Source organism: Apteryx mantelli, chromosome Z (assembly GCF_036417845.1).
Source record: "Apteryx mantelli isolate bAptMan1 chromosome Z, bAptMan1.hap1, whole genome shotgun sequence".
Classification (NCBI taxonomy): Eukaryota; Metazoa; Chordata; class Aves; order Apterygiformes; family Apterygidae; genus Apteryx; species Apteryx mantelli.
In genome coordinates, this window is record NC_090020.1 from 24,234,879 (window position 1) to 24,257,918 (window position 23,040).

General features: G+C 45.1%; 2 protein-coding genes across 4 annotated transcripts in view; both read right to left on the reverse strand.

Annotated features, from left to right (window-relative positions):
* Nucleotides 1-7,111: 7,111 nt before the first annotated feature.
* On the reverse strand, nt 7,112-8,496 carry SAXO1 (stabilizer of axonemal microtubules 1). The gene has a single exon (XM_067315848.1). It carries the CDS (start codon nt 8,211-8,213, stop codon nt 7,296-7,298), a length of 918 nt encoding a protein of 305 aa, XP_067171949.1. The 5' UTR covers nt 8,214-8,496; the 3' UTR covers nt 7,112-7,295.
* A 6,042-nt stretch (nt 8,497-14,538) lies between these two features.
* Nucleotides 14,539-23,040, reverse strand: part of LOC106495875 (stabilizer of axonemal microtubules 1) — a 37,916-nt gene continuing 29,414 nt past the window's right edge. For all 3 annotated transcript variants that reach the window (XM_013956436.2, XM_067316233.1, XM_067316234.1), the window contains 2 exons: nt 22,149-22,351; nt 14,539-15,675 (listed from right to left, as the gene is read on the reverse strand). In XM_013956436.2, the coding sequence (XP_013811890.2) occupies nt 14,723-15,675; nt 22,149-22,351 (1,156 nt within the window). In that variant the 3' untranslated portion in view covers nt 14,539-14,722. The remainder of the gene's footprint in view (nt 15,676-22,148; nt 22,352-23,040) is intronic.

A 23,040-nucleotide genomic window follows, 5' to 3' on the forward strand; every position in this document is an offset into this window, starting at 1 on the left:
TTCCCATCTCAATGCACTCACTTTATAATTCTGCCCCAGGTGGCTCTTTCCAACTGACATGACATTGGTTACATCAGGGCGATCCACTCCATGTCTCAGGAAAGTCATTTTTGGTCTCATAAAGAAAGTGTTTGCTTTTTTGTACATTTTGAGTCCAGCTTACTTCTACCTCAGAAGTACCACGCCCAGGATCAGTATTGCTTCCGTCTGAGATACAAATGTCCTTAGTCCTTGCTGATGCATACCACTTATCTTTCAATACTTTCCTCATGGCTCTGAAATCCTTGAGGTGCTGACAAGTCTCTCCTCCTCTCTCTGTCAATCATCTGTTGCGTTGGGTTGTGCTCTTTCAAGAGTTTGTACTGGTAAACTTTTTACAAATCTTCTGTCTATTCATATTCTGAAGCATAAATATTTAAGATACTAATTTTTTGACCTCTAACCTATTGCCAGCTTTCAATTCTCTAGAGAGGGAGTAACTCTGTCACCTAGAGATGTGAGGCCCTAGGCTTGTAGTCCCTGCAGACAGAGATAGTCTTGTGTGGTTGAACAGCTGATATCATGCAGCTCAAAACTGAACTGGTTGATAAACTCCCTCTTTATTCCAGCTTAACTTAGTCTCTGTTAGTGCTGTTTTATTTTGGTTCCCTCTGAGGACATGGGAATTAAGTATTTTTGCTTAACCTGTTCAAAGGCAGAAATGCCAGGCCTTCATGCCTTCTGGCTGACTGGAATTTTGGAACTTTGGACCTTCTGGGAAGTTGGTACCCTTCTAACATTTAATTTGGACATTTCTCCTTAATTCAGCTTTAGTTCTTCAGGTGGGTAACTGCCTAACAGATTTTGTTTTTCCTTGGAGATAGTAGGGCTAGTAAGTTCTCCTATTGCTTTGGTGTTTTCAGGGACACAAGGAGAAGCCCTCCCTCTGAGTGAGCTCTGTGGGGTGTGTATGGAGGACTTCTCCTGCACGCAGCTGATGGTTGTTGGCACTGACTACAGTAACTGACACTAGTGTAGTAACCTCTTTTGGCACTGATTGTTTTTGTCTATTATTGCTGAGTACAGTCTTCTCTGTTCTCTTCTGCATGCTTCACAGAACATACTAACTGCCCTACATGCCTTTCTCATCCCTGCCAAGGAAAAAGTCCCTTGCTGTCATCCTTGCATTTTGGCTTTTGAAATACTCTTTGATAATGGATTTTATACATAGGCCAATCTTTAGGTATTCATGACATTATCCATTCTTCAAATGAACAAGATGAATGAACAGGAGGTTCCTCAGTTCCTCACAGCTGATTCCCCTCTCCCACCCTTTTGTTCACCAAGTGAGAAATACCACCCCTGCGTCTCAAGGGCAAGTCTTACCAATTTCTCAGGGGTGCTCCCAACACCAGCATCTGTGCCAGGGGAGGTAGTCTCTTTTCATTCCCCTCATTATTTCCCCACAAAGCAGGCAGTTCCACTATACAGCACCTGAGAGGTTTCTGAACAAGTGCTAGTTCATCAATACTTCTGGTTCTGCCATACTCACAGGTACAATTTCACTTGCCTCCTCCTCCTGTACATAACTTCATGTAGTTCAGTGCCACTTTAAGCTCTTTTGCAGGCCTTATAACTCGTGTCTCCTTCCATCAGATAAGAAAAAGACAAATTTTACTATTACAGACCTAAGGAAGAACTAGTTTCCGCTCATTTTCATTCATAATCTCACTCTGCATGAAAACAGAGACCAAATCCTGTGTAATATGGTACAGCCCATCTTTATTTTCTGCATTAAGCTCCTAAAATCTCCCCCAAATTACAGTTTTCTCTTATCCTGATTTTATAAGGACACTGCTCATTTTAATCAAAATCAAACTGCAGAGATGGGAGAAGTGCAGCCCTCTCCCCTCACACTCAGACTAACACTGCGGTCACTTCCCACTCCAGAGAAAAGGAGGAGTCCAGAGGGACACAGCTGGGCCAACCCCTGCCCCACGGAAGGCCAGGTAGCACACAGAGCCCCTGCTTCAGAGCAACACCACATCTGGGGAGATCGAATGAGGAGCTTGCAGGGGGAATGCCAATCCACTTAGCTCAGGGCTAAGACTAGACCGCCAGAGTCTGCGCCCTGCTTTTTCCCCACCACCTCCTGCATCAGTGTTGATGTTTGTGTCACTGCGTGGTGCACCAGTTCAGGGAACTGATGTTGATGAGTTTTTACCTTACTGAAACAACAATTTTCTTTCAGCCAAATCAGCTCCTTGATCTATTCCACCATGCAGTTAGACAAGCGCTAATGCACTAGAAAGAATGAGAATGGGGGAAACGCAACTGGGGTTGGAAAGAAAGGTGAAGCTGCAGCAGCCCAGGTTTTCAGCAGCTTAAATTTTTGTGGAACCACATCCTTAGTCATTCATGTGAAATAATTTTCACAGAACCACAGAATCACAGAATGGTTGAGGTTGGAAGGGACCTCTGGAGATCATCTAGTCCAACCCCCCTGCTCAAACAGGGTCACATAGAGCACGTTGACCAGGATCATGTACAGGCGGCTCCTGAATATCTCCAAGGATGAAGACTCCACAACCTCTCTGGGCAACCTGTTCCAGTGAGCATTCACCCTCATGGCAAAAAACTTTTGTCTTAGATTCAGACAAAACTTCCTCTGTTTCAGTTTGTGCCCATTGCCTCACATCCTGTTGCTGGGCACCACTGAAAAGAGTCTGGTCCCATCCTCTCGACACCCTCCCTTCAGATACTTGTACACATTGATAAGATCCCCCCTCAGTCTTCTCTTCTCCAGGCTGAACAGGCCCAGCTCTCTCAGCCTTTCCTCATAAGAGAGATGCTCCAGTCCCCTAATCATCTTTGTAGCCCTTCGCTGGACTTGCTCCAGTAGTGCCACATCCCTCTTGTACTGGGGAGCCCAGAACTGAACACAGTACTCCAGATGTGGCCTCACCAGGGCTGAGTAGAGGGGGAGAATCACCTCCCTCGACCTGCTGGCAACACTCTTCTTCATGCACCCCAGGAGACCATTGGCCTTCTTGGCCACAAGGGCACATTGCTGCCTCATGCTTAACTTGGTGTCCACCAGCACTCCCAGGTCCTTCTCGGCAGAGCTGCTCTCCAGCAGGTCAACCCCCAGCCTGTCCTGGTGCCGGGGGTTGTTCCTCCCCAGGGGCAGGACCCTGCACTTGCCTTTGTTGAACTTCATGAGCTTCCTCTCTGCCCGCCTCTCCAGCCTGTTGAGATCCCTCTCAGTGACAGCACAGCCCTTTGCTGTAGCAGCCACTCCTCCCAGTTTTGTATCATCAGCCAATTTGCTGAGGGTGCGCTCTGTCCCTTCATCCAGGTTAGTAATGAATAAGCTGAACAGTACTGGACCCAGTATTGGACCCTGGGGGACACTGCTAGCTACAGGCCTCCAACTAGACTTCATGCCACTGATCACAACCCTCTGAGCCTGACAGTATAGCCAGTTTTCAATCCACCTCACTGTCTGCTCATCTACCCTGCACTTCCTGAGCTTGTCTATGAGGATGTTATGGGAGACAGCGTCAAAAGCCTTCCTAGAGTTAGGGTTAAACAACACCCACTGCTCTCCCCTCTTCTATCCAGCCAGTCTTTCCATCATAGAAGGCTATCAACCAGGTTGGTGAGGCATGATTTCCCGTTTCTGAATCCACGCTGACTACTCCTGATCACCTTCTTATCATTCATGTGCTTGGAGATGGCCTCCAGGATGAGCTGCTCCATCACCTTTCCAGGGATGCAGGTGACGCTGACTGGCCTGTAGTTGCCTGGGTCCTCCTTCTTGCCCTTTTTGAAGGCTGCAGTGACACTGGCTTTCTTCCAGTTCTCAGGCACCTCTCCTGATCTCCACGACCTTTCAAAGATGATTGAGTGGCCTTACAATGACATTGGTCTGCTCCTGCAGCACTCATGGGTGCATCCCATCAGGGCCCATGGACTTGTGGATGTCCAGTTTGCTTAAGTGTTCCCTAACCTGATCCTCCTCCACCAAGGGAAAGTCTTCCTTTCTCCAGACTTTCTCCCTCGTCTCCAGCACCCAGCCAACATGAGGGCTGGTCTTAGCAGTAAAGACTAAAGCAAAGAAGGCATTCAGTATCTCTGCCTTCTCTGTATCCTTGGTCACCAGGACACCCACCCCATTCAGTAGCAGGCTCACGTTCTCCGTAGTCTTCCTTTTGTTGCTGATGTATTTAAAGAAGCCCTTCCTGTTGTCCTTGACATCCCTTGCCAGGTTTAATTCCAAATGGGCCTTAGCCTTCCTTGTCACATCCCTGCATACTCTGACAACGTTCCTATATTCCTCCCAAATGATCAGTCCCACTTTCCACCTTCTGTACACTTCCTTCTTCTGTTTGAAATTTGCCAGGAGCTCCTTGCTCATCCATGCAGGTCTCCTGCCCCTTTGCTTGACTTCTTATTCACAGGGATGCTCCAATCTTGAGCTTGGAGGAAGTGATGTTTGAATATTAACCAGCTCTCTTGAACACTCCTTCCTTCTAGGGCCCTCACCCATGGGATTCCTCCAAGTAGGTCCCTGAAGCAGCCAAAGTTTGCTCTCCTGAAGTCTAGGGTTGCGATCCTACTTGGTGCCTTGCTGCCTCCTCGCAGGATCCTGAACTCCACCATCTCATGGTCACTGCAGCCAAGGCAGCCCCCAACCTTCACATCTTCAACCACTCCTTCTTTATTTGTTAGTACGAGGTCCAGCAGCACACCTCTCCTTGTTGGCTCCTCCACCACCTGTGTCAAGAAGTTGTCACCAATGCTCTGCAGGAACCTCCGGGACTGCTTGTGCCTAGCTGTGTTGTCTTTCCAGCAGATATCAGGGTGGTTGAAGTCCCCCATGAGAACCAGGGCCTGGGATCGTGAGGCTACTTCCAGCTGTCTGTAGAAGGCCTCATCGCCTTCCTCATCCTGATCAGGTGGCCTGTAGTAAACACCCACAACAGTGTCACCCATGCTAGCCTGCCCTTTGATCCTTACCCATAAGCTCTCGACTCGCTCTTCATCCACCCCTAGGCACAGCTCAATACATTCCAGTTGCTCTCTCACATAAAGAGCAACTCCACCACCTCGCTTTCCTGGCCTGTCTTTCCTAAAAAGCACGTAGCCATCCATGACAGCACTCCAGTCATGCGAGCTATCCCACCATGTCTCTGTAACTGCAATGAGATCAGGGCCCTGCAACTGCACACAGATTTCTAATTCTTCCTGTTTATTTCCCATGCTGCATGCATTGGTGTACAGGCATTTCAGAGAGGTTTTGTTCCTTAGTGTTATCATACATTGGTTTTAACAAGTTTTTATAGACCTTAGGTACAAGACAAGAAGAAAACGTGTGGTTTTACGCCATGAAAGGCTTTGAATCAAGTCAGTCACATCTACTTGATAAGATGCTGCTGTGAGCAGAAGCTGGTGCCCTGTTTGCAGAATCAGGACTTCTGTTACTAAACTTCAGAATCCAGCAATTGCTCATGCTCACTAACGTAGTATACTATTTTAAACAACATATTGATAAGAATGGTTTCCACCAACCAAAAAAAACTGTAATAAAGATTTACACCCTAGACTCTCCCAGCTCTGCTTTCACTGCCAGTCTCACATCAGAGAGTTGAAAGAACAGTCAAGGAGCCTTAATGCATAAAAGAACAATCCCTTTTCCTAATCACAAGCCCTGGTGGCTTCTTGCGTATAAACTCTACTGCAGAACTGACAGAATTACAGGCTAATAAATACAATCAGGAAAAATACTGAATGAAAAGAAATGTGGAATGAAACATATTCTTCTGTCAAAATTTGATGTTAAAGGCATAAAGACTCAAGATACAAATACAGAACATATCATATGTCATTGCCTCACTACAGTTGAGCAGATATTTTCTAGATTCCTGATTTCCTGAAGGCTGTGTGGAGCCATTAGTGATTATCTAGTTTGGCAGTTTTGTATAGCATAACCTGTAGAGATTTGCCCAGTTGTTCCTGCTGCAAGCCCATAATTTTTGGTTGAACTGGAGCATATGTTTAAAAGAGGCCTCTAGAGCTGATTTAAAGACTTCAAGTGATGCAGAACCACTGAGTCCCTAGGAACATTGTTCCAGTGGTTACCTGCCCTCAGGGTTAAACATTCACATTTCTGGATAGAATTTGTTTGGCTTTAGCTTGTGAACGTTTATGGAAGACTTCCATCCCAAAGGGTTTCAAAGCATTTCAAACATATTGAAATGCATTTACACAGAAGACTGAATTCCACCTGTTCTTTAAATGCAGACACTTTGAGTGGGAAACATCACCTTTTTCCCCAAACCCAACAGCTGTATCCAGCACTTGACCTAAAAACTCAGAATACAGCCACAGCTGACACATCATGATTAAGGTAGATTTAAGAAAACAGAATGCACTTAAGAAGCTCACAAGTATAACAGAGCTAACATAACACTTCTAAGCCTGCAGAAAAGCACCCTGGATGCAGAAATTAACAGCTCTTATCAGGAACTTAATATTGACCCTTATCCAAAAGATAATACAACTCCAGCTGCTGGCTGAACTTTTGCAACACATGACAGCTTTAATCCCACGACATTTCTGGTACTCTCACTGCATCCTGCAGTGAGGAACCTTTCCTCAAAGGTTTCCCATCGAAAGACTGAGCCTGTCTGCGATGTGAGTTGTCAGCCCAAGATGGCATGTTTAGAGTGACAGCTTCACATCTGATATCCTAGCTCTGGGCAGCAAAGGGGCATAATTAATGAAGGTGCGATCCAGAATAGTCTTTAGACAATAATTTGTACGTTTTGTACACGTCTGATGGAAGGGTCTAATAAGGCCAGCTCTCAGACTTCGTTTTGCAAGTGTTACTTTTACCTACAATTTCATGGCATGCAATTCATCTAACCAGGCTGTTATAAAATTGTCTTCATGGAAGTAGTATGAATTCCTGATATGGCTAATAATAATGTATGCCACTAGATCTCTGTCTTAGTATCTCAGAAGGAGATATCTCAATTAAAGAGCAGGAGTTAGGTGGGAAAAAGAAAAACAAACACAGATAACCAAACAATGAATGTGTTTTCTTTTTTGGTGTTATGCTTTTTATTTACAACTGATCCAGAAGAAGCCAGCACCTGGAGTGGAGATTATTTTTAAGATCCTTCTAATTATAAAATGAATTATTATTTTTAAAGGAGATTACAAACAAAATCAAGCTATCATTCATAGCTCACTGAGGCGCTGCGGTTTGAATCCCTTCCCAAGAAGGCTGCTTCCACTGTCTTTTTTCTTCAATGTCTATCCGCTGAGCATTCACCCTTGAAAACAGGTAGAAAGAATTTGTGACCAATTTCATCAGTTCCCTTAAACACAAAACCTGGTGGCTCTTTGTACGAAGCCAGGCATCTAGCAGTGCCCTTTGGTGTGTAACTGGTAGTGTAGGTGGTTTTCGCCTCTAGGGGAGTCCAAGGCCTGAGGCCTGGCCAGCGAGGCTTGCAGCTCTTGGTGATGGAGAGTGGATGAGGTGTGTAGTGGGTCTGAAAGGTGGTTGAGTAGTCTGTCGGCTCTGCTGGGCAAGTCAGGTCGGGAGCAGGAATGATAGGTTTTGTTCGCTTGCACTGCCAGGGCTTATAGTCTTCCTTCACTGTAGAAGAGCTGGTAAATGGTTCAGTACTTTTTTTAAACTGGACCAAAGACCGACACATCCTGGCTGGCTGGCCATTTGGATGCGTGTAATGTAACTGAGTAGTGGTGTGGAGGTCCATTTTCTCCACAGGAGGAACGTATACAGCAGGTTTTATGGTGAATAATGGAGGCAGTGGCCAAGTTTGGTATTTTTCCTGAAACTCTGTTGTAGAGGAAAATGGAAGATCATGATGAGGCTTTGCCTGGTATGGTTTTGCCAGCTTGGCTGGCTGACCAGCCAGCCCCTTGTAAGATATTTTGTGGGTAGTGAGGCCATCAAATGGGACCTCACTGGCCTTGTATTTCTCATATTTATGGACGTAGGGTTTCTCCAGAGGATGTAGCACATAATCCACTTTATAATTTGTTATAGTCTCAAAGGGATCCTTGCTTTTCTGGGCCAGATTCACAGGTTTGCGGCTTTTAGTGGCAACTGGCTCCCTGTAGAGATAGTCATCCTGGACACTGGTTCTGTAATCAAACTTTTCTTCTGATGGGTGATAAGTATCATCCGGTCTGATCATCTCTCTCTTTGGTTCATTCCATAGCACATAGTCACCTGAAACATAAGAGGAATCCTATCTGAGAGCTCAGTTGAAAGCACAGGTTCTTTGGTGAGTTTAGGCATAAAACATGTTATGTTCTGATTATTACACTGGCTCCTTAAATATTTGTTGGTGTTGCTATGGTTGCCAAATCCTGTTGGTATCCTACTGAAAGACACACTGTAGAAAAAATGTTCTGCAAGAGAGTGCTAACCCCAGGAAAGCTTAGCATCTATAACAAAAAGACATCAAATGTCATGAAAAAAAGTTCTGCACTCACTTGCTACCTACAGAGATGGTGAAATGCAATGTGGGGAGATCAGTTACACATTTGACATCTGGCAAATAAGATTTTTGTAGGTAGCTATGACTAAGTAAAATTATCTGTCTGCTGTTCCACCCCTAAAGACAGAGCTGCAGGGTAGCCCTTCCTCTTTGTACCTTCTCATATGATGATGACCTGCTTTCTTGGCTGTAAAGATGGGTTGCTGCCAGCCATTGGCTGAGTTCAGTATTTTGCAGTTCATCTGAGTGACAGCAACCTGTGCTGTGACATTTCCTCTGCTCTTGGCTTTGCTCTCTGCCATACTCCTGCTACCAGCACAAGCAGGAACCCAGAGAAAGCTTTTAACTCTGTGTGCAATTCTTCATTATTAATAACATTATGACAGAGCCTGCCAACCTGAAGCATTGTTTACATCACAGATGGTTCCTGCTCCAGAAATCTTACTATCTAAATTCACAACTAAGAAAACTCTGAGAAGCATTTTCAAAACATTCACATCCTCCTTTCTCTGTACGGTAGCGCAGGAAAGGAGGTGATGAGAGTTAAAAGATTTGCACTCAGTCACACTAGAAGTCTATGGCAAAGCTGCCTAACTCTCAGACCAGTGCTGCAGCCACAAGCCCAACTTTTTTTACTTCCCAGTAATCTTGTGCAACTTCCCCCTGGAGACCATTATGGTTACTAGTAGGAAGTTGAAATGAAACAGTCTTGGAGCTAACCCAAGTCTTTTTTTTTCCTTTTCCCTCCTTTCAACCACATTGGGAGTCATGAGGCAAATAAGCTTCCAGCTGACTCTGCACAGGAAGGAAGTCTGGATTTCAAAGTACTAGAGAGTAAATGATGCAATTAGGTATCAGGATATTTGAACTCTCCAATCCAAACAGTGTTATTCTTGTTGAATGGCTGTGGCTATAGTACTGCACAAACACAATTATACATAGGATGTGTCCATTAGAATGTGAAGTTGACAAATAAAAATGTCATTTTTTTCCCCCAATTAGGTGTCCATTTAAAATCCTTCTGGTTTAGATCAGGTCCCTTTGCCTTGGCACAAAGTAGCAGCCAAGATGAGCCCACACAGCCAAGGACTCCTTTGCAAGGTGGCAATAAGAAAGAAGAGGCCTGCAAGCCTGGGAGGGGTTCTGTGTGCTATGTCTAAAATCCTTACCCCACTGAAGTCAATGGAAACTCTTCCAGCACTGTTGGGGCCAAGACTTTGATGCTGCACAAGCAGAAGGACTGCCTCTTGTGGATACGTGCACTTGGACAGAGTGCTGCCTTCAGACCGATGATTGGTTTAGTTAGCCAAGATCATGGACAGGCATGTGTACAAAACCACAGAATAGCTGGGATGGAAGGGCCCTCTGGAGATCGTCTAGTCCAACCCCCCTGCTCAAACAGGGTCACATAGAGCACGTTGACCAGGATCATGTACAGGCGGCTCCTGAATATCTCCAAGGATGAAGACTCCATAACCTCTCTGGGCAACCTGTTCCAGTGAGCATTCACCCTCATGGCAAAAAACTTTTGTCTTAGATTCAGACAAAACTTCCTCTGTTTCAGTTTGTGCCCATTGCCTCACATCCTGTTGCTGGGCACCACTGAAAAGAGTCTGGTCCCATCCTCTCGACACCCTCCCTTCAGATACTTGTACACATTGATAAGATCCCCCCTCAGCCTTCTCTTCTCCAGGCTGAACAGGCCCAGCTCTCTCAGCCTTTCCTCATAAGAGAGATGCTCCAGTCCCCTAACCATCTTTGTAGCCCTTCACTGCACCTGCTCCAGTAGTGCCACATCCCTCTTGTACTGGGGAGCCCAGAACTGGACGCAGTACTCCAGATGGGGCCTCACCAGGGCTGAGGAGAGGGGCAGGATCACCTCCCTCGACCTGCTGGCAACACTCTTCCTGATGCACCCCAGGAGACCATTGGCCTTCTTGGCCACAAGGCCATATTGCTGCCTCATGCTTAACTTGGTGTCCACCAGCACTCCCAGGTCCTTCTCGGCAGAGCTGCTCTCCAGCAGGTCAACCCCCAGCCTGTCCTGGTGCCGGGGGTTATTCCTCCCCAGGGGCAGGACCCTGCACTTGCCTTTGTTGAACTTCATGAGCTTCCTCTCTGCCCGCCTCTCCAGCCTGTTGAGATCCCTCTCAGTGACAGCACAGCCCTTTGCTGTAGCAGCCACTCCTCCCAGTTTTGTATCATCAGCCAATTTGCTGAGGGTGCGCTCTGTCCCTTCATCCAGGTTAGTAATGAATAAGCTGAACAGTACTGGACCCAGTATTGGACCCTGGGGGACACTGCTAGCTACAGGCCTCCAACTAGACTTCATGCCACTGATCACAACCCTCTGAGCCTGACAGTATAGCCAGTTTTCAATCCACCTCACTGTCTGCTCATCTACCCTGCACTTCCTGAGCTTGTCTATGAGGATGTTATGGGAGACAGCGTCAAAAGCCTTCCTAGAGTTAGGGTTAAACAACACCCACTGCTCTCCCCTCTTCTATCCAGCCAGTCTTTCCATCATAGAAGGCTATCAACCAGGTTGGTGAGGCATGATTTCCCGTTTCTGAATCCACGCTGACTACTCCTGATCACCTTCTTATCATTCATGTGCTTGGAGATGGCCTCCAGGATGAGCTGCTCCATCACCTTTCCAGGGATGCAGGTGACGCTGACTGGCCTGTAGTTGCCTGGGTCCTCCTTCTTGCCCTTTTTGAAGGCTGCAGTGACACTGGCTTTCTTCCAGTTCTCAGGCACCTCTCCTGATCTCCACGACCTTTCAAAGATGATTGAGTGGCCTTACAATGACATTGGTCTGCTCCTGCAGCACTCATGGGTGCATCCCATCAGGGCCCATGGACTTGTGGATGTCCAGTTTGCTTAAGTGTTCCCTAACCTGATCCTCCTCCACCAAGGGAAAGTCTTCCTTTCTCCAGACTTTCTCCCTCGTCTCCAGCACCCAGCCAACATGAGGGCTGGTCTTAGCAGTAAAGACTAAAGCAAAGAAGGCATTCAGTATCTCTGCCTTCTCTGTATCCTTGGTCACCAGGACACCCACCCCATTCAGTAGCAGGCTCACGTTCTCCGTAGTCTTCCTTTTGTTGCTGATGTATTTAAAGAAGCCCTTCCTGTTGTCCTTGACATCCCTTGCCAGGTTTAATTCCAAATGGGCCTTAGCCTTCCTTGTCACATCCCTGCATACTCTGACAACGTTCCTATATTCCTCCCAAATGATCAGTCCCACTTTCCACCTTCTGTACACTTCCTTCTTCTGTTTGAAATTTGCCAGGAGCTCCTTGCTCATCCATGCAGGTCTCCTGCCCCTTTGCTTGACTTCTTATTCACAGGGATGCTCCAATCTTGAGCTTGGAGGAAGTGATGTTTGAATATTAACCAGCTCTCTTGAACACTCCTTCCTTCTAGGGCCCTCACCCATGGGATTCCTCCAAGTAGGTCCCTGAAGCAGCCAAAGTTTGCTCTCCTGAAGTCTAGGGTTGCGATCCTACTTGGTGCCTTGCTGCCTCCTCGCAGGATCCTGAACTCCACCATCTCATGGTCACTGCAGCCAAGGCAGCCCCCAACCTTCACATCTTCAACCACTCCTTCTTTATTTGTTAGTACGAGGTCCAGCAGCACACCTCTCCTTGTTGGCTCCTCCACCACCTGTGTCAAGAAGTTGTCACCAATGCTCTGCAGGAACCTCCGGGACTGCTTGTGCCTAGCTGTGTTGTCTTTCCAGCAGATATCAGGGTGGTTGAAGTCCCCCATGAGAACCAGGGCCTGGGATCGTGAGGCTACTTCCAGCTGTCTGTAGAAGGCCTCATCGCCTTCCTCATCCTGATCAGGTGGCCTGTAGTAAACACCCACAACAGTGTCACCCATGCTAGCCTGCCCTTTGATCCTTACCCATAAGCTCTCGACTCGCTCTTCATCCACCCCTAGGCACAGCTCAATACATTCCAGTTGCTCTCTCACATAAAGAGCAACTCCACCACCTCGCTTTCCTGGCCTGTCTTTCCTAAAAAGCACGTAGCCATCCATGACAGCACTCCAGTCATGCGAGCTATCCCACCATGTCTCTGTAACTGCAATGAGATCAGGGCCCTGCAACTGCACACAGATTTCTAATTCTTCCTGTTTATTTCCCATGCTGCATGCATTGGTGTACAGGCATTTCAGAGAGGTTTTGTTCCTTAGTGTTATCATACATTGGTTTTAACAAGTTTTTATAGACCTTAGGTACAAGACAAGAAGAAAACGTGTGGTTTTACGCCATGAAAGGCTTTGAATCAAGTCAGTCACATCTACTTGATAAGATGCTGCTGTGAGCAGAAGCTGGTGCCCTGTTTGCAGAATCAGGACTTCTGTTACTAAACTTCAGAATCCAGCAATTGCTCATGCTCACTAACGTAGTATACTATTTTAAACAACATATTGATAAGAATGGTTTCCACCAACCAAAAAAAACTGTAATAAAGATTTACACCCTAGACTCTCCCAGCTCTGCTTTCACTGCCAGTCTCACATCAGAGAGTTGAAAGAACAGTCAAGGAGCCTTAATGCATAAAAGAACAATCCCTTTTCCTAATCACAAGCCCTGGTGGCTTCTTGCGTATAAACTCTACTGCAGAACTGACAGAATTACAGGCTAATAAATACAATCAGGAAAAATACTGAATGAAAAGAAATGTGGAATGAAACATATTCTTCTGTCAAAATTTGATGTTAAAGGCATAAAGACTCAAGATACAAATACAGAACATATCATATGTCATTGCCTCACTACAGTTGAGCAGATATTTTCTAGATTCCTGATTTCCTGAAGGCTGTGTGGAGCCATTAGTGATTATCTAGTTTGGCAGTTTTGTATAGCATAACCTGTAGAGATTTGCCCAGTTGTTCCTGCTGCAAGCCCATAATTTTTGGTTGAACTGGAGCATATGTTTAAAAGAGGCCTCTAGAGCTGATTTAAAGACTTCAAGTGATGCAGAACCACTGAGTCCCTAGGAACATTGTTCCAGTGGTTACCTGCCCTCAGGGTTAAACATTCACATTTCTGGATAGAATTTGTTTGGCTTTAGCTTGTGAACGTTTATGGAAGACTTCCATCCCAAAGGGTTTCAAAGCATTTCAAACATATTGAAATGCATTTACACAGAAGACTGAATTCCACCTGTTCTTTAAATGCAGACACTTTGAGTGGGAAACATCACCTTTTTCCCCAAACCCAACAGCTGTATCCAGCACTTGACCTAAAAACTCAGAATACAGCCACAGCTGACACATCATGATTAAGGTAGATTTAAGAAAACAGAATGCACTTAAGAAGCTCACAAGTATAACAGAGCTAACATAACACTTCTAAGCCTGCAGAAAAGCACCCTGGATGCAGAAATTAACAGCTCTTATCAGGAACTTAATATTGACCCTTATCCAAAAGATAATACAACTCCAGCTGCTGGCTGAACTTTTGCAACACATGACAGCTTTAATCCCACGACATTTCTGGTACTCTCACTGCATCCTGCAGTGAGGAACCTTTCCTCAAAGGTTTCCCATCGAAAGACTGAGCCTGTCTGCGATGTGAGTTGTCAGCCCAAGATGGCATGTTTAGAGTGACAGCTTCACATCTGATATCCTAGCTCTGGGCAGCAAAGGGGCATAATTAATGAAGGTGCGATCCAGAATAGTCTTTAGACAATAATTTGTACGTTTTGTACACGTCTGATGGAAGGGTCTAATAAGGCCAGCTCTCAGACTTCGTTTTGCAAGTGTTACTTTTACCTACAATTTCATGGCATGCAATTCATCTAACCAGGCTGTTATAAAATTGTCTTCATGGAAGTAGTATGAATTCCTGATATGGCTAATAATAATGTATGCCACTAGATCTCTGTCTTAGTATCTCAGAAGGAGATATCTCAATTAAAGAGCAGGAGTTAGGTGGGAAAAAGAAAAACAAACACAGATAACCAAACAATGAATGTGTTTTCTTTTTTGGTGTTATGCTTTTTATTTACAACTGATCCAGAAGAAGCCAGCACCTGGAGTGGAGATTATTTTTAAGATCCTTCTAATTATAAAATGAATTATTATTTTTAAAGGAGATTACAAACAAAATCAAGCTATCATTCATAGCTCACTGAGGCGCTGCGGTTTGAATCCCTTCCCAAGAAGGCTGCTTCCACTGTCTTTTTTCTTCAATGTCTATCCGCTGAGCATTCACCCTTGAAAACAGGTAGAAAGAATTTGTGACCAATTTCATCAGTTCCCTTAAACACAAAACCTGGTGGCTCTTTGTACGAAGCCAGGCATCTAGCAGTGCCCTTTGGTGTGTAACTGGTAGTGTAGGTGGTTTTCGCCTCTAGGGGAGTCCAAGGCCTGAGGCCTGGCCAGCGAGGCTTGCAGCTCTTGGTGATGGAGAGTGGATGAGGTGTGTAGTGGGTCTGAAAGGTGGTTGAGTAGTCTGTCGGCTCTGCTGGGCAAGTCAGGTCGGGAGCAGGAATGATAGGTTTTGTTCGCTTGCACTGCCAGGGCTTATAGTCTTCCTTCACTGTAGAAGAGCTGGTAAATGGTTCAGTACTTTTTTTAAACTGGACCAAAGACCGACACATCCTGGCTGGCTGGCCATTTGGATGCGTGTAATGTAACTGAGTAGTGGTGTGGAGGTCCATTTTCTCCACAGGAGGAACGTATACAGCAGGTTTTATGGTGAATAATGGAGGCAGTGGCCAAGTTTGGTATTTTTCCTGAAACTCTGTTGTAGAGGAAAATGGAAGATCATGATGAGGCTTTGCCTGGTATGGTTTTGCCAGCTTGGCTGGCTGACCAGCCAGCCCCTTGTAAGATATTTTGTGGGTAGTGAGGCCATCAAATGGGACCTCACTGGCCTTGTATTTCTCATATTTATGGACGTAGGGTTTCTCCAGAGGATGTAGCACATAATCCACTTTATAATTTGTTATAGTCTCAAAGGGATCCTTGCTTTTCTGGGCCAGATTCACAGGTTTGCGGCTTTTAGTGGCAACTGGCTCCCTGTAGAGATAGTCATCCTGGACACTGGTTCTGTAATCAAACTTTTCTTCTGATGGGTGATAAGTATCATCCGGTCTGATCATCTCTCTCTTTGGTTCATTCCATAGCACATAGTCACCTGAAACATAAGAGGAATCCTATCTGAGAGCTCAGTTGAAAGCACAGGTTCTTTGGTGAGTTTAGGCATAAAACATGTTATGTTCTGATTATTACACTGGCTCCTTAAATATTTGTTGGTGTTGCTATGGTTGCCAAATCCTGTTGGTATCCTACTGAAAGACACACTGTAGAAAAAATGTTCTGCAAGAGAGTGCTAACCCCAGGAAAGCTTAGCATCTATAACAAAAAGACATCAAATGTCATGAAAAAAAGTTCTGCACTCACTTGCTACCTACAGAGATGGTGAAATGCAATGTGGGGAGATCAGTTACACATTTGACATCTGGCAAATAAGATTTTTGTAGGTAGCTATGACTAAGTAAAATTATCTGTCTGCTGTTCCACCCCTAAAGACAGAGCTGCAGGGTAGCCCTTCCTCTTTGTACCTTCTCATATGATGATGACCTGCTTTCTTGGCTGTAAAGATGGGTTGCTGCCAGCCATTGGCTGAGTTCAGTATTTTGCAGTTCATCTGAGTGACAGCAACCTGTGCTGTGACATTTCCTCTGCTCTTGGCTTTGCTCTCTGCCATACTCCTGCTACCAGCACAAGCAGGAACCCAGAGAAAGCTTTTAACTCTGTGTGCAATTCTTCATTATTAATAACATTATGACAGAGCCTGCCAACCTGAAGCATTGTTTACATCACAGATGGTTCCTGCTCCAGAAATCTTACTATCTAAATTCACAACTAAGAAAACTCTGAGAAGCATTTTCAAAACATTCACATCCTCCTTTCTCTGTACGGTAGCGCAGGAAAGGAGGTGATGAGAGTTAAAAGATTTGCACTCAGTCACACTAGAAGTCTATGGCAAAGCTGCCTAACTCTCAGACCAGTGCTGCAGCCACAAGCCCAACTTTTTTTACTTCCCAGTAATCTTGTGCAACTTCCCCCTGGAGACCATTATGGTTACTAGTAGGAAGTTGAAATGAAACAGTCTTGGAGCTAACCCAAGTCTTTTTTTTTCCTTTTCCCTCCTTTCAACCACATTGGGAGTCATGAGGCAAATAAGCTTCCAGCTGACTCTGCACAGGAAGGAAGTCTGGATTTCAAAGTACTAGAGAGTAAATGATGCAATTAGGTATCAGGATATTTGAACTCTCCAATCCAAACAGTGTTATTCTTGTTGAATGGCTGTGGCTATAGTACTGCACAAACACAATTATACATAGGATGTGTCCATTAGAATGTGAAGTTGACAAATAAAAATGTCATTTTTTTCCCCCAATTAGGTGTCCATTTAAAATCCTTCTGGTTTAGATCAGGTCCCTTTGCCTTGGCACAAAGTAGCAGCCAAGATGAGCCCACACAGCCAAGGACTCCTTTGCAAGGTGGCAATAAGAAAGAAGAGGCCTGCAAGCCTGGGAGGGGTTCTGTGTGCTATGTCTAAAATCCTTACCCCACTGAAGTCAATGGAAACTCTTCCAGCACTGTTGGGGCCAAGACTTTGATGCTGCACAAGCAGAAGGACTGCCTCTTGTGGATACGTGCACTTGGACAGAGTGCTGCCTTCAGACCGATGATTGGTTTAGTTAGCCAAGATCATGGACAGGCATGTGTACAAAACCACAGAATAGCTGGGATGGAAGGGCCCTCTGGAGATCGTCTAGTCCAACCCCCCTGCTCAAACAGGGTCACATAGAGCACGTTGACCAGGATCATGTACAGGCGGCTCCTGAATATCTCCAAGGATGAAGACTCCATAACCTCTCTGGGCAACCTGTTCCAGTGAGCATTCACCCTCATGGCAAAAAACTTTTGTCTTAGATTCAGACAAAACTTCCTCTGTTTCAGTTTGTGCCCATTGCCTCACATCCTGTTGCTGGGCACCACTGAAAAGAGTCTGGTCCCATCCTCTCGACACCCTCCCTTCAGATACTGGTACACATTGATAAGATCCCCCCTCAGCCTTCTCTTCTCCAGGCTGAACAGGCCCAGCTCTCTCAGCCTTTCCTCATAAGAGAGATGCTCCAGTCCCCTAACCATCTTTGTAGCCCTTCACTGCACCTGCTCCAGTAGTGCCACATCCCTCTTGTACTGGGGAGCCCAGAACTGGACGCAGTACTCCAGATGGGGCCTCACCAGGGCTGAGGAGAGGGGCAGGATCACCTCCCTCGACCTGCTGGCAACACTCTTCCTGATGCACCCCAGGAGACCATTGGCCTTCTTGGCCACAAGGCCATATTGCTGCCTCATGCTTAACTTGGTGTCCACCAGCACTCCCAGGTCCTTCTCGGCAGAGCTGCTCTCCAGCAGGTCAACCCCCAGCCTGTCCTGGTGCCGGGGGTTATTCCTCCCCAGGGGCAGGACCCTGCACTTGCCTTTGTTGAACTTCATGAGCTTCCTCTCTGCCCGCCTCTCCAGCCTGTTGAGATCCCTCTCAGTGACAGCACAGCCCTTTGCTGTAGCAGCCACTCCTCCCAGTTTTGTATCATCAGCCAATTTGCTGAGGGTGCGCTCTGTCCCTTCATCCAGGTTAGTAATGAATAAGCTGAACAGTACTGGACCCAGTATTGGACCCTGGGGGACACTGCTAGCTACAGGCCTCCAACTAGACTTCATGCCACTGATCACAACCCTCTGAGCCTGACAGTATAGCCAGTTTTCAATCCACCTCACTGTCTGCTCATCTACCCTGCACTTCCTGAGCTTGTCTATGAGGATGTTATGGGAGACAGCGTCAAAAGCCTTCCTAGAGTTAGGGTTAAACAACACCCACTGCTCTCCCCTCTTCTATCCAGCCAGTCTTTCCATCATAGAAGGCTATCAACCAGGTTGGTGAGGCATGATTTCCCGTTTCTGAATCCACGCTGACTACTCCTGATCACCTTCTTATCATTCATGTGCTTGGAGATGGCCTCCAGGATGAGCTGCTCCATCACCTTTCCAGGGATGCAGGTGACGCTGACTGGCCTGTAGTTGCCTGGGTCCTCCTTCTTGCCCTTTTTGAAGGCTGCAGTGACACTGGCTTTCTTCCAGTTCTCAGGCACCTCTCCTGATCTCCACGACCTTTCAAAGATGATTGAGTGGCCTTACAATGACATTGGTCTGCTCCTGCAGCACTCATGGGTGCATCCCATCAGGGCCCATGGACTTGTGGATGTCCAGTTTGCTTAAGTGTTCCCTAACCTGATCCTCCTCCACCAAGGGAAAGTCTTCCTTTCTCCAGACTTTCTCCCTCGTCTCCAGCACCCAGCCAACATGAGGACTGGTCTTAGCAGTAAAGACTAAAGCAAAGAAGGCATTCAGTATCTCTGCCTTCTCTGTATCCTTGGTCACCAGGACACCCACCCCATTCAGTAGCAGGCTCACGTTCTCCGTAGTCTTCCTTTTGTTGCTGATGTATTTAAAGAAGCCCTTCTTGTTGTCCTTGACATCCCTTGCCAGGTTTAATTCCAAATGGGCCTTAGCCTTCCTTGTCACATCCCTGCATACTCTGACAATGTTCCTATATTCCTCTCAGGTTACCTATTCATTTTTATGTTTGAGTTTTGCCAGGAGCTCCTTGTTTATCCATACAGGTCTCAGGATCTTTGGGAAGGACCATTCTTGAGCTTGGAGGAGGTGATCCTTGAATATTAACCAGCTTTCCTGTACCCATCTTTTTTTCCATGGCTGTATCCCATGGGATTCTTTTAAGTCTGAACAGGCCAAAGTTTGCTCTCCTGAAGTCCAGTGTTGTTATCCTAATTTTTGCCCTGCTCCCTCCTCTCAGGAACCTGAGCTCCACCATCTCATGGTCTCAGTAGCCAGTGCTGTCCCAACTTTCACACCCCGAACCAGTTCTTTCTTGTTCATAAGCATGCGGTCCTTTCCTCAATGGCTCTTCTATCTCTTGTATGAGAAAGTTGTCACTGATGCTCTCCAGGAACCTCATGGATTACTTGTGCCTTGCTATGTTGTCCCTCCAGCAGATATCGGAATGGTTAAAGTCTCCCATGAGGACCAGGGCCTGCAAACATAAGGCTACTCCTAGCTGTCTGTAGAAGTCCTCATCTACTTCTTGTTCCTGACTCTGTGGCCTATAGCAAACACCCCCAACAATGTCACCCATATTGCTCTGCCCCTTAATCCTTACCCATAAGCTCAGTTGACTCACTGAGCTCTCAGCTGGCTCATCACACCCTTGTGTAGATATTCATACACTTGTGTAGATATTCGCTTGTTGCTATTCTTGCCACTGAAACCCTCAGGCCACATACTGTGCTATTCCCAAGGACGTTTAACTCCCCTAGGTGCACACATTTCTGCTATAGGGAGTGGGAGCTGCCCAGGCGCTGCTGAGCTGGTGAGATCCTGACCTCATGCCTAGGCCCTGAACCAATTTTCTGATAGGGTACATCATTTTCCTGGAGAGATGGTCCAGCAAGGTGATCTAGGAGCATGCACAGAGATGTGTCATTACAGGGGATCTATTAATAAAGCATGTTAAAAAGAAACTAATGAGACTCAGTCCATCTCCAAGCAAGGATTGGTTCAGAGATCTGGCATTTTAGATGCCAACCAGGAGTTATCAAAAACATGTTAGGTTTCCCACTGTCCTTGCTGGTAAACTAGTCTGTGCATTTTGGACATAACCACAGCTTTTGCAAAATGTTCAAAATATGACAAGAAAGTCCATCTGTCTTCGATTTTAAAAATTTACCAGCTCCACAGATTTGGAGACCTCATAGGTATTATGAATTTATTTTACTTAGTGCAAGCCAGCAGTGCTTCTATCCCTTCAAAATACATTTCAATTTTATTGTAACTCTAATTCTTCTCCATAGATATTAATAGTTTCCCATGTAGCACAATCTTGGAAACATTAGGGGGTGCAGAAGGGAACAGAGGATACGAACCATATGTTATTGGAGGGTTAGGCACATTTCACTATAACCAAGCAAGACAGCACTAAAATTAGATTACATACCTGCAGATGGGTAAAAGCAGCTAAGTGTAGCTGGGAGATTAGGATTTTGAAACCTCAATTCTTTTGATAAAAAAAAATCAGGTTGCCAGGTCTTCTGACATTAATTGTGGTATGCAATAGCATCGTCTTAAACCTACGGTGTAATTTGGGACATGGTGTGTGTAGTAGAAAGGAGTCTAACCATAGAGTAGGAGAGGTAATTTAATGCCAAAGCAGCACTCTTTTATATGCTGCTTAAATATTTGAATTATGCTTAATTGATTGAATAGTGTGTTATAAAATTGCACACTTTGAATGATGATCAGTAAAATCTAGCAATGCCTAGAGAGGAGTACATTGAAAACTTACACTTGAACCTGGGCCTTTAAAGACAAATTAACTCAATATGGAACTTGATCTTTGAGGAGTTTTGTATGGAGATTTCCATTTGCAGCATTTTGAAAAATACTACAAATTATAACCGAATGTGGTTGTGATATGTTTTATTAGAACTCTTGAGTAACAGTTAAAATGCTGACCTAAACACTGACAAAAGACAAGATGTGCATCTGGTTCAGATAGAGAGAACTTGAGCATATCTAAAGGCAGAAGATCCTCTGCCTGTGCAAAGCAGTTTTTCTTTATTGGCTTCAGGGAAGCTGTTCCAATGAACACCATCTGGTGACATAGCCCATGCAAAACAAAGTGTTCAAATTTGCGTAAATGAGAGTAGTTTGCACCTGAGGGTCACAGTCTTCACAACTCAAGTCATTCTAAATGGACAGTGTTTCCTGTACTCTTAATGTAAAAATTCCAGCTTATGCCATTGCAAACATGCAGCTGTACTGCTGTCTTTCAGTCTTTTCAGCTGGGTAATCTTAACACTACATTCAGACAGCTTTTATTTCCTTCCTTCCTTTATTATTCTGAGTTTAAAGAAGAAACTGTTTCTGTACATTGGGATAAATCTCAATGCCAGCACTGCATCATAAGCTTTTATATTTGCACAGCATAATGTAAATAAAGGATTAAAAATGATTTCAAATAATACACAAATGCTAGCTATCTGCTTAACAACATTATCTAGCTCGAAGCAATGTAAAAAAGTTAGGTAAGATCCTCTGATTTTCTACTTACGACTAACTACCAAAACTAGTACTCTTACTGTGACTGTATGACTGTAAGGTTTGTCCCCGTGCATTGAAAAGAGAAGTAGCGTTGATAGAGATGAAGGAACATAGTCCCCACAAAGCCAAATCACCTACAACAAACTACTGCTACTGAGAAATAAGGGCACAATTAGGTCCAGAGCTCATCTGTTTTTCCCAGGGGTAGAGCCTGGTACTTCTGGATGTCCATAACTCCCAGGTATGTCTCTTGCACACCCACAGATTAACTCTGCAGCATGCACAAAACTGGTCCCACACTTCATGATCTGGTGTACATACACAGAAAGCATAATAACCACACACTTTTTTAATCTGTTGTCTTTGAAAGTGATGCTACCAGTGAAACCCCCAAAAAGCTGCAAGGGCACGTACCTTTGTAAGTGGTCCATGTGTCCACTTTGTCATTGTAGGTATGTTTGTTCTCACGGGGGAGACATGGAGGTACTTGACAGATAGGGTAGGGGTTATAATCTTGTCTATAAGTGGAGGTCAAATCCATACTCTCATCACTCTTGACAGTCTTTTCAGGTGATTTGAATTTCGGTGGGAACACTTCATGAGCTACGTAATCTCTCCTGCAAACAATAATGTCAATATGTCTTTTATCTGAAAGACAAAACTATGTTCCTTTTCCTGGACGCACAAATAAAAAACACTTTCCCTTACCTCCACAGCCTAGGAAAGTTTGGATAGGATACAAATGGTTATTGAAACACACAAGCCTTTTGCTTTTGAAAAAGGGACTTACACAGTTCTGTACAACCTCAGGCAGGCCAGGTTCTCCCTTCTCTCCACACAAAGCTATCTCTGTTCTACAGTGAAGTTACACCAGGGGACATAACTCCTTTTAAAAGTCCAATAGCACGTTTTTTATAATGTATGGAAAACATATGAGAGAGGGAACAATAGGCTTCCTAGACAATGCAATGTAGAGCAACTCAGCCAAGGATGGGGAGATACCAACAAAACAGTTTTACAGCACAACACTACATGAGGAAAGAAACATGAATGCAGCCAGAAAGTCAACTTCCTCTCATATAGCACTGTAAAAGAGCTATTTTAAGATAGTAAAATAGTTAAGTAGTGTTATTTAATTCCAACAAAACAAGATGGAGAAGAAAATAATATCACCATGCAAGATTCACTAACTTGAACCTATTTCACTTCCCAGATCCCTTGGCACAGGGCAGAGAGTCCACTACCCGGCACCAGCAGGTTCAGTCTCTAATGTCAGAGTGCTTTTCCCCCAGCATGCTGATCTATT

Bases quoted from the DNA above. Each gene is read 5' to 3' on its own strand.
- SAXO1 (XM_067315848.1), bottom strand. From the start codon at position 8,213: ATGATCAGACCGGATGATACTTATCACCCATCAGAAGAAAAGTTTGAT.